We start from the raw sequence: 11,228 nt of genomic DNA on the forward strand, positions 1-11,228 counted from the left end.
CTGGACCGTAATATATGTTCCACCACCACGCTGCAATGCATCCTGGGATAGGGTGGGCCCACCTGTCCTTCAAATCCAGGGAGAAGGGGGACAGGTTTGTGGGAGCCTGGGAGTCTGGACGGCCTTCGTGGCCTCGCTGTGATGTCATGGACCTTCAGAGGAAGCAGAGCCTGAATTGAAACACACCTGCTGACTTCCTGTGTTCTGCTCTGACAGCTGCCATGTGTCACAATGTGGATAATAAAGCCATCAAACTTCACTCAGCTCCAGTAACACCATCAGTGTTTGATGTCCACAGGATTCATCAGCTTTAACCATGATAGAAGCAGGAAGTTAAGATGAAGATGATCAACCACCATGTTGTGACTGAAAGACAAAGCTGAAACACACAGATGTGTACAGATGTGTACAGATGTGTACAGATGTGTGGAAAACTAAGCAGCCGCTATGTTTGGAGGCTCACTCAAGTCCTCCCAGTTGACAGTAGAAAAGTCTGAGTTTTACTGTGAAAACCACAAACATGTTTAATGAATCATTTTTAGAACTTAGAGAAACTGTTCACGTCCAAGATCTTTCCAAACACCAAATCTATAAACAAGCTTTACATGAAATGAAGCAAACTCAGTTATTATCTGTACAAATACTTTAAGTGTCTCCACAACAATCAGGTACATGTACAATAAGATAGCACACAAATGATTTGTGCCACTACAAAAAATAGTTCCTGTCCACCAGCAGACATTAAGACACATCACAGGCCTGACAACAGGAAGTGTGTCACTCCTAAAAACGACACGCTTAAAAAGCTGAACAGAGTCCAGAGTGTGGAGAACCAATGAGAGCAAATACAGAGAGAAGTGAGAGCAGAGCAGCCAATCGGACGGGTTCAGGGCTGAGGAGGCGGAGCTAAAGCCTGGGGTGGAGCAGAGTGGACTCTACATGATTCAATTCTATTCAATTCTATTCAATTCAATTCAATTTCTTTATTGTCCCACAAGGGGAAATTAGTTTAGCAGCAGGAGGATAAAAATAAACAGAACAATGCTATAGAATAATAATAACAATAATAATGATAGAAAGTTCAAGGACAATTATTTGCCATTAAGGAGACAAGACGCAGTAGGGATAAAAGAGACCTGGAGTCTTTTAGTCCTCCTCGGAGGTACTCTAAAACGGCGGCTGGAAGGCAACAACTCAAACTCACTGTGAAGTGGATGGTTCACACAGTTAATAATAGAATGAGCCTTTCTAAGCACATTTCTATTGTAAATGGCCAAAAGTCCATCTTGCCAGCGCCCTGAAATTTTGCTAGGAGTTTTTACCAGAAGTCCCAACCGATTCTTATTCTTCACCGTCAGGTTACCAAACCAGGCAGCGATACAAAAAGACATCACAGATTCGATAAAACTTCTATAAAACAAGGACAACATCTCAGATGAGACGTTAAAAGATCTCATTTTCCTTAAAAAGAACAGTCTTTCTTGAACTTTTTTAGTAGTGGCATCAGCATGAGATTCAAAACACAGTTTATGGTCGAGTACCACACCTAGATATTTGTAACTCTCAACGATCCCAATATCGGCAGTTTTAATGATAGTGGGTGATGAGCTATAAGAGGACTTCCTAAAATCAATAATCATGTCTTTAGTTTTTGACACGTTAAGTGAAAGGAAGGACTCATCACACCAATTCACAAAATCATCTACAACCTGTCCATGGCCTGACTCATCCCCCACTAGAAGACTGACGATCACTGTGTCGTCAGCAAACTTCAGGATGTGTCTGTTTGTGAAATTGCTGCGACACTCATTTGTGTACAGAATGAACAGAAGGGGGGAGAGGCAGCAACCCTGGGGTGATGCAGTAGAGGAGGAGAGCACATCAGAAAAGACATGATTCACCCTCACACATTGTGACCTATTAGTCAGAAAGTCTGTCACCCAGCCGACCAGGCTAGTGTCAAGCTTGAAATGATTGTAAAGCCTGTCAGCAAGTAAGAGGGTTGAATTGTATTAAATGCAGATGAAAAGTCAGCAAATAATAATCTTGCATGGGTGTGGGGGGCCTCAAGATGCTTATACAAGAGATGCAGGAGTGTGACAGCAGCGTCCTCCACACCTCTCCCTGCTCTATAAGCAAACTGGAAGGGGTCAAGATGGTGTTCAACATGCATTAAAATCTCCTTCTTAATTATCTTCTCAAATGTCTTCATCACTAAAGAAGTCAGAGCCACAGGCCTAAAATCATTCAGTGCCTTAGCAGAACTGCCCTTAGAGAGACTGCAGATGATAAACTTTGACAATAACTTATTGATGAACGTGTGTTTATGTGAGGTCAGATTATAACTGTCCTCGGTCAGCTGTTCAGTCTGTGTTTAGATCTCATGTTAGCGCAAACGTTATTGCGTGTTACCCACAATTCATGTGAAACTTTCACAGTGGAATCATTCACATGTTAGCTGTTGTACTGCTGGACCATTTCTAATGTGCATTTAACTGTATGATCTCTAATCAATGATCCAAATCATTGATTCAACTCATCAAAGCCCCCAAATGGACTTTAAATACTCGATTTGAGACATTTGAAGTCAAATGTGAAGAAATGATTTCTGTCATTACTACAGACAAATATCAAAGCTGAGTTTTTGTCAAAGTACAGGCATGATGAAAAATGTGTATTTCATTGTTTTCCATGTTCTAATAAACACACACATATATAAACATATACACAGTCAGATGTGATGCTTGTAACGGTTCTGTAGTGATTCAATGAGATTCAGTAAATATCCCATGAGTCCATCTTCAGTCTGATTTCCACTTCCTGCTTTGAGCTCTGTGTGTGTCAGCAGGAGCTGCAGGTCTCAGTGTGAGTGCAGTGAGACGATGATCCAGATGTTTGATTCATCATCTGCATGTTGATTTAAGGCAAATCAATGTGATTCATGTGACAGCTGCTGCCACATTAACCCTGTGTTGTCCACACTGAGCTGTGTCGGCTGCAGATGTTCCAGCTGTTTGACATCTGGAAGGACAGAGGGACACTGTTAAGTAGTGGTGCAACGGATCAAAAATCTCATTATTAACTGGAAGTGAAGAATATAGTGACCAGTGTTGTGCAATCCACATTATTTAGTATCTTGTGCAGTGCAAATATGCTTAAAGTGATTTAAGTGATGAAGTGAAAACAATGTCCAGAATGTCCAGTGTGTGTGTAAGAACCATATGTGTGGGTCAGTACTGTGTGGTGGTGTGATTGTGATTGAGAGACCGTATCGCCTGCGGGAAGAAGCTCCTCCTCAGTCTCTCTGTGTTGGTCTTCAGGGAGCGGAATCGCTTCCCTGACCTCAGCAGAGAGAACAGTCTGTTGTTGGGATGGCTGAGGTCCTTCACCATCTTCCTGACTGTTCTCTCAGGACTCATGTGATCCCTACATGTGGACCTTTCACACATGGATCCAAGTGCAGATTCAACTCTGCATTACATTTGACTTCAGCTGTTACACTCTTTCATTTTCTAGCTGTGGCACTTCCTGCTTTTTGGATCAGAGAGTTTATTCATGTCCACAAATGTTTGGCTGCATGTTTGTATCATCTATATTTCCAGTCTTCATACAGCCGATATTTCATGTGGACTCCAATCTGCCAGCTGCCATCACGTTTTCAGGGTTCATTCAGTGTTGAAATGTAGGACAAACAGCAGCACATGTTCTCTGAATGTTTGCAGTCATTTTTAAATGAAGCTGATACCACATGAGACATTTTCCACAGTTATTGTCTTTGAACAGAGAATAATAAAGCCATCAAACATATGCAGGCTGTGCAAATACAAACTTCTGTGGTGCATTTGATGACCTGCAGAGGAGAACAAAGTATTTATTTCTACTAAAAATTCAAATTCAAATTCAAATTCAAATTTTATTTGTCACGTACACAGTCATACACAGTACGATATGTAGTGAAATGCTTGGACAACTGCTCGTGACGTAAAGAAAACAAAAAAAGGAAAGGCTATGAATAAGATAGGAAATAAATATGCAAAATTAAAAAGGGTAAATTTAACTAGGAAGGAATAAAATATAAATTAAGGTTAAAAATGAAATAACTGTACAACACAAATTAGAATGAAGGGTAAATTTAACTGGGAAAAATAAGATAAAATATATAAATTAAAGTTGAAAATAAAATAACTGTACAACAAAATACACAATATAGAACTATATAAGAATGTATGAAGAAATCTAAATATAAATAAATATATACACAATAACAGCAGCTGTACAAGTATTAACTGGAAATGAAGAATATAGTGACCAGTGTTGTGCAAAAACAATGTCCAGAAAGTCCAGTGTGTGTGTAAGAACCATACTATTACATTATGTCATTCTGTTTATCTTATTCTATTCTACTTTTTTCTCTTAGTCAAAGGAGCTTGCAAAGAAAAGCGTCTGGACTTCTTTAAGTTACTTGAAGATGTTTCACCTCTCATCCGAGAAGCTTCTTCAGTTCTAAGGTCAAATGGTGGAGAGTCCCAGATATAAACCTAGTGGGAGTGACCCCCCACCGAGGAACAAAAGGACCCCCTGATGATCCTCTAATCACCTGAGCCAAGGTGTGAAACTGGGTGTGGGCCCCAATCAGCCAGAGTTTCGGGTGTGTTCATTGTGAAACCTGGCCCCACCTTATCATGCGAATTCCTGAGGTCAGATGGCCCAGGATGTGAGTGGGCGTTAAGGCGTCTGGGGAGGATCTCAAAACTGGATTATAGATGGCAGAGAGTTCAAAGATGGTCGCTCACAGTGGACATAGATGGCTTCTTTCACTCGTTTTTTCCTCTTAATTTTTTACTGCTCTTGTACTTTCTCTGAAATAGTGCTGCGCATCCAGATCAAATCCAGGAAACTTCCAGCTGTGATTGGCCTGTGCAGGCTTGTGATCAGATGCTGATTTTAGGAAGCGCTTGATTTTCTTTTGCTTTGTGTCCTCTTGGGATTCAATATCACAGGGCATCACACACTGATTCATCCTCCTCCTCTTCCACCTTCTGCTGGGTCCTGAGGCTAAAGCAGCTGGACTGATGCTCGTGGACATCCATGGGGGAAGAAGCTGCTTGCTGAGATGGATCCACGTCTATCGTTTCATTTAAGATGTCCAGCTAACAGACGTGATGCTGGAATGTCCGCTGGTCCTTAAACGTGTTATTGTGTGGCTGTTTTTGTGCACAGCCTGGATTCGCAGTTTGTGTCGTTGGATTTTCTCACACCGGCTCACAAATGTAGGATTTCGTTTTCAGGTGGTGCTGAAATGAGTCGTAGGGCTTCAGGGTTCAGGATCAGGTCTCAGTGCTGCTGGCTGAACTTTGTCTCATGTTCTGAGTCTTAAATAAAGTCAGTCAGGATTATTTCTTGTGTCCAGTCTTATGAGGACTTTGTGATGTCAGCGAATACTGGCACAGATTCAAGGCAGAGCTCAGAAATCTGAAATATATTTGAGTTATAAATGGAGTTTAGAGAACGAGCTGCTGATGAAGCAGGTTGTGTACAGGAGGTCAAAGGTCAGAGCTCCTGTGGGTCTGAGGGCGGCCTCACGCTGGAGAAGGATGAAGGAGTCTGACCTGAGCCAGTGTTGGACATGAACACATCAGCACTGCTGTCAGTGAGCCTAACGACAGCCGTTAGCATCATTTCAGTGTTTCAGTCATAAAAACACTTCCTGTCACTGTGGTGGTTACAGTGACATCATGCAGTTTGTGCTTTGACCTCCAGAGGGCGACAAATCAGCACAGACAGAGAGCTCCATTCAAACTTTGCTGCCATCAGGAATAATGCTTCAAATATAATCATCAGTGTTTGAGCAGCTATGATATCAGGGACAATCTAGACATGTGTGACAATACTGAACATGTCACATGACACACCTCAAACATCATGTGATCCACTCTCAGTGTTGCGACTTCAATCCACAAATAAAGCTGCTGCCGGCTGAGTTGGTTTGAGCTGTGACTCGTCTGCAATAAGCCAAACTGAGCCCCACTTGTGTTTGTGTATTTATTTCAAAAGAAAAACAACAAACTTTCCGCTTTTATTCAAAGCAAATAGCGCATCTATGAACTTTTATCATTTGAGAACAGGACTGAAAGGTGACGTCAAATGACGTGTAAAAACCCGCTGACTCGACTTCCCCGTTGAGAACGCCAGCATCAGGTAAATAACATGTGACCACACCCCCATGCAATCACCTGAGGTGCAGAAAAATCTAAACCTGTGCCACCATAATAAATAAATCATAAACATTCACTTTGGCTCTCACACTCAGTCTGCACTTCATTCATGACTTCAACAGGTTGAAATGAGCTTTGAACAAACATCAGTTTAGTGCTGAAACATTCAAACGCTGTGGGAAGATGAACAACAAAGTGATGACACATGGTTGTGTTTCAAACAGGAAAATCAACAGGAATAAATCACGACCTGCCAGAGGTTTGGGAATTTCCGAGGTTTACGTGAACACAGCACACAGTGTTTCGATGCTCCCGAGTGTCCTCAAACGCCGCATTAGGCTCAAAGTTTACTTTCACTTCCTGAACTTCGTGGAGTGGAGCTTGTTGTTGGTGTGAAGAAACTGTAAGTTTGCTTCGTTTCCTCCTTTAACAGTTTGTCTTTAGGAACTTTACTGTTTGTTCAGCTCACGTTTGATTTCTTCACACAACAAACTGTGTGTGTTTGTATTTCCGGTCTCTCCGTTAAAGTCAGTGTGTTTTCCGACGAGGCTGAGTGTGTCCGCCATTTTCTCTCTGTGTGTATCATCAGAGTCCGGGAATCAGACCAAACACACTGAATGTGTCCTGAGCTGGACCGGAGACACTCTGAGCTTCGGGTGTTTTTATTTACAGGGACAGCAGGAGACGGAGAGCAGATTTTATAAATGAATATTTTGTATAGATGTGTGTTAGATATAGGTTCAACATGTCGGTCTTAAAAATACTGCGCCACAAACTGCTGGCTCCACCCCAACAGGAAGAAGTGTTACAAAACACACAAAAGTTATTGTTGTTCACTAAAACTAAACTCAGAAGTAAAACTAGATCTGAAAAAACAAGTTAAAATACAAGAAAAAACTGCACAAAAAAATTAAAACTAAATTGTTGATAATGATCAATGAAATGATTTTGGAAAATTCAAAACCTAAGTAACATTTTACAGGAAATGTCCTGCTAGTGCTTTTTAGTTTGGTTAAAAAAAAAAAAAAACAATGAAAAAAACCAATAAAAATGAAAAACCTGCCTTATTATTCTTTGATAGACACATTTATTTAGATGTTGGATTTCTCCAAGACTGTGAGTCACTGCTTTCAAAGAGGTCAGTGTTTTTATTATAAAATCTGCATTAATCTATATCAGTCTAGCCTCTGACATAGACCTGAATACATAATAAATAAAAAATAAAATCTAAACTGAAAGAAGCAAACTAACCAAAATTAAACAGAATTGAAAACACAAAGTGAAAAAGAATCAGAATCAGAATACTTTATTGATCCCTGGGGGAAATTATTTTTTGTTACAGTGCTCCATTGTAAACCAACGTAAAGACAAGACAGACAATACACTAACTACGAATAGCACAATATATACATATATATACATACATACATAGGTCATTCATTAATAAATAGTTGGAAAAGAAACATGTGTAGCTGTAGCAGCAAACAGTGTGTTAAGTGGATGCGTTGTACAGGGAGCCACAGGCAGGAAAGATTTCCTGTGTCGTTCAGTGGTGCTTTTCGGTAATCTCAGTCTCTCACTGAACGAGCTCCTGTGACTGACCAGCATGTCATGGAGTGGGTGGGAGGTGTTATCCAACATTGTCTTTATCTTGGACAGCATCCGCCTCTCCGACACCACCTTGAGGGAGTCCAGCTCCATCCCCACAACATTGCTGGCCTTACGGATTAGTTTATTAAGTCTGTTGGCATCTGCGACCCTCAGCCTGCTCCCCCAGCATGCAACAGCATAGAGGATCGCACTGGCCACCACAGACTCATAGAAAATCCTCAGCATTTTCTGGCAGATGTTGAAGGACCTCAGTCGCCTCAAGAAATAGAGACGACTCTGGCCCTTCCTGTAAAGTGCTGTGGTGTTTTTAGCCCAGTCCAGTTTATTGTCAATGTGTACTCCAAGGTATTTATAGTCCTCCACAATGTCAACACTGACCCCCTGGATTGAAACAGGGGTCAAGTGTTTCCTGGTCTTCCTGAAGTCCACGATCAGTTCCTTGGTCTTTGCCACGTTGAGCTGCAGATGATTCTGCTCACATCACGTGACAAAGGAGTCGACCACAGCCCGGTACTCTGTCTCATCATCCCTGCTGATGCATCCAACCACCGCAGAGTCATCAGAAAACTTCTGAAGATGGAGGTCTCTGTGCAGTGGCTGAAGTCTGTGGTGTAGAGGGTGAAGAGGAAGGGGGAGAGGACAGTCCCCTGTGGTGCCCCTGTGTTGCTGATCACCTTGTCAGACACACACTGTGGGAGACGTACATATTGTGGTCTTCCTGTCAGGTAATCAACAATCCAGGACACCAGAGAAGCATCCACCTGCATCGCTGCTAACTTATCACCCAGGAGGGTCGGCCTGATGGTGTTGAAAGCACTGGAAAAGTCAAAAAACATGACCCTCACAGTGCTCGCCGGCTGGTCCAGATGGGTGTAGACACGATTGAGCAGGTAGATGATGGCGTCCTCTGTTCCGAGACGAGGCTGATAAGCGAACTGAAGGGGATCCAGATGTGGTCTTACTATGGGTCGCAGCTGGTCCAGGATGAGCCTTTCCAGGGTCTTCATGATGTGGGAGGTCAGTGCCACGGGCCTGTAATCCTGGGGGCCACTGGGACGTGGCGTCTTTGGTACAGGGACGAGGCATGATGTCTTCCACATCACCGGGACCCTCTGCAGACTCAGACTCAGCATAAACAGTTTATGAAAGACTCCACACAGCTGGGGGGCACAGGCCTTGAGGACGAGGGGACTCACTCCGTCTGGTCCAGCAGACTTGCCTGAGTGAAGTCTCCTCATTTGCATCTCAACCTGGTATTGAGTGAAGGTGATGGGTGGGGGGGGGGGTGTCAGGAATCTCACAGGAGGCAACATGTGAAGAGAGAGGCTGGCACAGTGGTGTGGTTCTGGATTCCAGGCTGACTGCAGGTGAGGTTGTGGGGGTGGGAGCAGACACTGTGGTGTCGAATCTATTGAAAAACAGATTCAACTCGTTGGCTCTATTCTCACCTCCCTCAGCTCCCCTGCTGTTGGTTGGCCTGAATCCAGTGATGGTCTTCATGCCCCTCCACACCTCTCTCATGCTGTTCTGCTGGAGTTTCCACTCCAGCTTCCTCCTGTAATTGTCCTTAGCCTCTCTGATCTTGTCCTATAGTAACACCTGGACCTTCCTCACCTCCTCTTTGTTGCCCCCTCTGAAAGCCCTCTTCTTGTTGTTGAGGAGGGCTTTGATGTCCTTAGTCGCTCGTCCACAGAAGGACTGGTAGCTCCCCTTACGATAAGGGTTCAGATCGCGCGAACAGGTGTGAATGAATGTGTGTGTTTAGTTAGTTTGTTTGTTTCCTTGTTTTAATCAATTTTAAATCATGCTTTTTATTTGTTTTTGTTTGTAATGTCTCTGTAAAGCACTTTGAATCACCTTGTTGTTGAATTGTGCTATACAAATAAATTTGCCTTGCCTTGCCTAGTCACCCACGGCTTGTTATTTGGGTAACAGTGAACAGTCTGAGCTGGAACAATGGAGTCGGTGCAGAAAGTTATGTAGCCTGTGATACACTCAGTAAGCCCATTGATGAAAAAGAAATGCAAATAAAAGCTAATTAGAAATTACAAAAGTATAACAACTCTGCTGTCTGTGGTTATGTTTCGGGTGGGGGTTAGTACATACAAAGTAAACTGCTTGCTGTAGTTGTGAAGAAAAAACGCTGAAACCAGAGAAATAAAACGTGCGAGGGGAACGATAACGACGATAAGAGTCTCCCGATTGTTTACTCTTGCTGTTCTGTGAACAACATCAGCGTGGTATTAATTGTTTGCTGTTTTCGCAATCGCGTAGCTGTTAGTGCATAGGTGTCAAACTCTGGCCCGCGGGCCAAATTTGGCCCGCAGCCTAATTACATTTGGCCCGCGAAGCCATACCAAATTACTATTAGAGCTGGCCTACTGGTATTATACAGCTAATATATATATTGTTTAGTATTAAGCTTTGCTTGTTCCATATTCAGTTTTTCAGCAAAATGTGTTTGAGTCCATAAGAAAAGATTCATTCTCATATCTGGAGGAAGATTTTTTTTTTTCAATAAATATTAACGTTAGCCCGCGACTTTGTTCCAGTTTTGAATTTTGGCCCACTGTGTATTTGAGTGGCCCACTGTGTATTTGAGCGCATGAGGACATCACCAGGTAAACTTGCGACATTTTTAAACATTTTGTTGTTCAACAGCATCATGGCTGATGGAGTGTGTTTGAGATAACCTCACAAGTGTCACAGATGACACATTTGGCGTTTTTTTTTTTTTTTTGCTGGTTTGTCGGTAGCAGCTCCTGAAACGCAAGTCTGCCACACATCTGTTCGGCCAACGCCAGTTGATCTAAACACCAGTTGATCTGGAACACCGGTTCTGACATAAACGGTAGTAACCAGACCGAAAAGCAGCGCACATTTCGGTGCTTTATTTCGGTGCTTTTTTTTTTTTTTCCTGAGATGTCATACTCTTTAGATTCTAGCCAATCATTTTATGTTTCCGAGGATAGTAGGTGGGGCCAGGTACGTACGTTCTTTTAGAGCAGAGCTACAGATTAAAAATGCCCAAGGCGAAGCCGTCAAAAGTCTGGCTGTACTTCACAGCAAAAGATGCAAACTCAGCAGCCTGCAACAAGTGCTTTAAGCTGATACTGTGATACTGTCAAAGGAGGTAACACCTCGAATTTGATGAAACACCTGGCGACGCATAGCATTTTTTTAAAACCGAGAAATGCACCGAGTTAGCAACATCCCCCAAGAACCTGAAGAGGAGAGTCCTGGCCCCTAGCCCTGCCAGTGTAGCAGAAATGATGAGGATGATGATGCAGCAGCCGTTCTTCTCTGCGTGAGTAGCTTAATGTTGTCCGTGTGTAATTTACGTTGAGTAGGCTAACCACGTTATTACATTAATGCATGTAAGGTGAATTGGCAAACATCATC

The 11,228-nt window shown here is 42.7% G+C and overlaps 1 protein-coding gene across 4 annotated transcripts in view; it reads right to left on the minus strand.

The window, feature by feature from the left end:
- LOC146634253 (NACHT, LRR and PYD domains-containing protein 3-like) overlaps window positions 1–11,228 on the minus strand; it is a 675,133-nt gene that overhangs the window by 274,543 nt on the left and 389,362 nt on the right. Inside the window, exon 6 of one of the 4 annotated variants that reach the window (XM_085375199.1) lies at window positions 10,004–10,041. The exons of the other annotated variants lie outside the window; for them this stretch is intronic. Within the exon in view, the coding sequence (XP_085231325.1) occupies window positions 10,004–10,041 (38 nt within the window). The remainder of the gene's footprint in view (window positions 1–10,003; window positions 10,042–11,228) is intronic. 4 annotated transcript variants of the gene reach the window in all.

The sequence above is a fragment of the Diplotaxodon limnothrissa genome, linkage group LG3 (genome assembly GCF_057381915.1).
Source record: "Diplotaxodon limnothrissa isolate DT_005_m linkage group LG3, D_limnothrissa_male_GT1.1, whole genome shotgun sequence".
Classification (NCBI taxonomy): Eukaryota; Metazoa; Chordata; class Actinopteri; order Cichliformes; family Cichlidae; genus Diplotaxodon; species Diplotaxodon limnothrissa.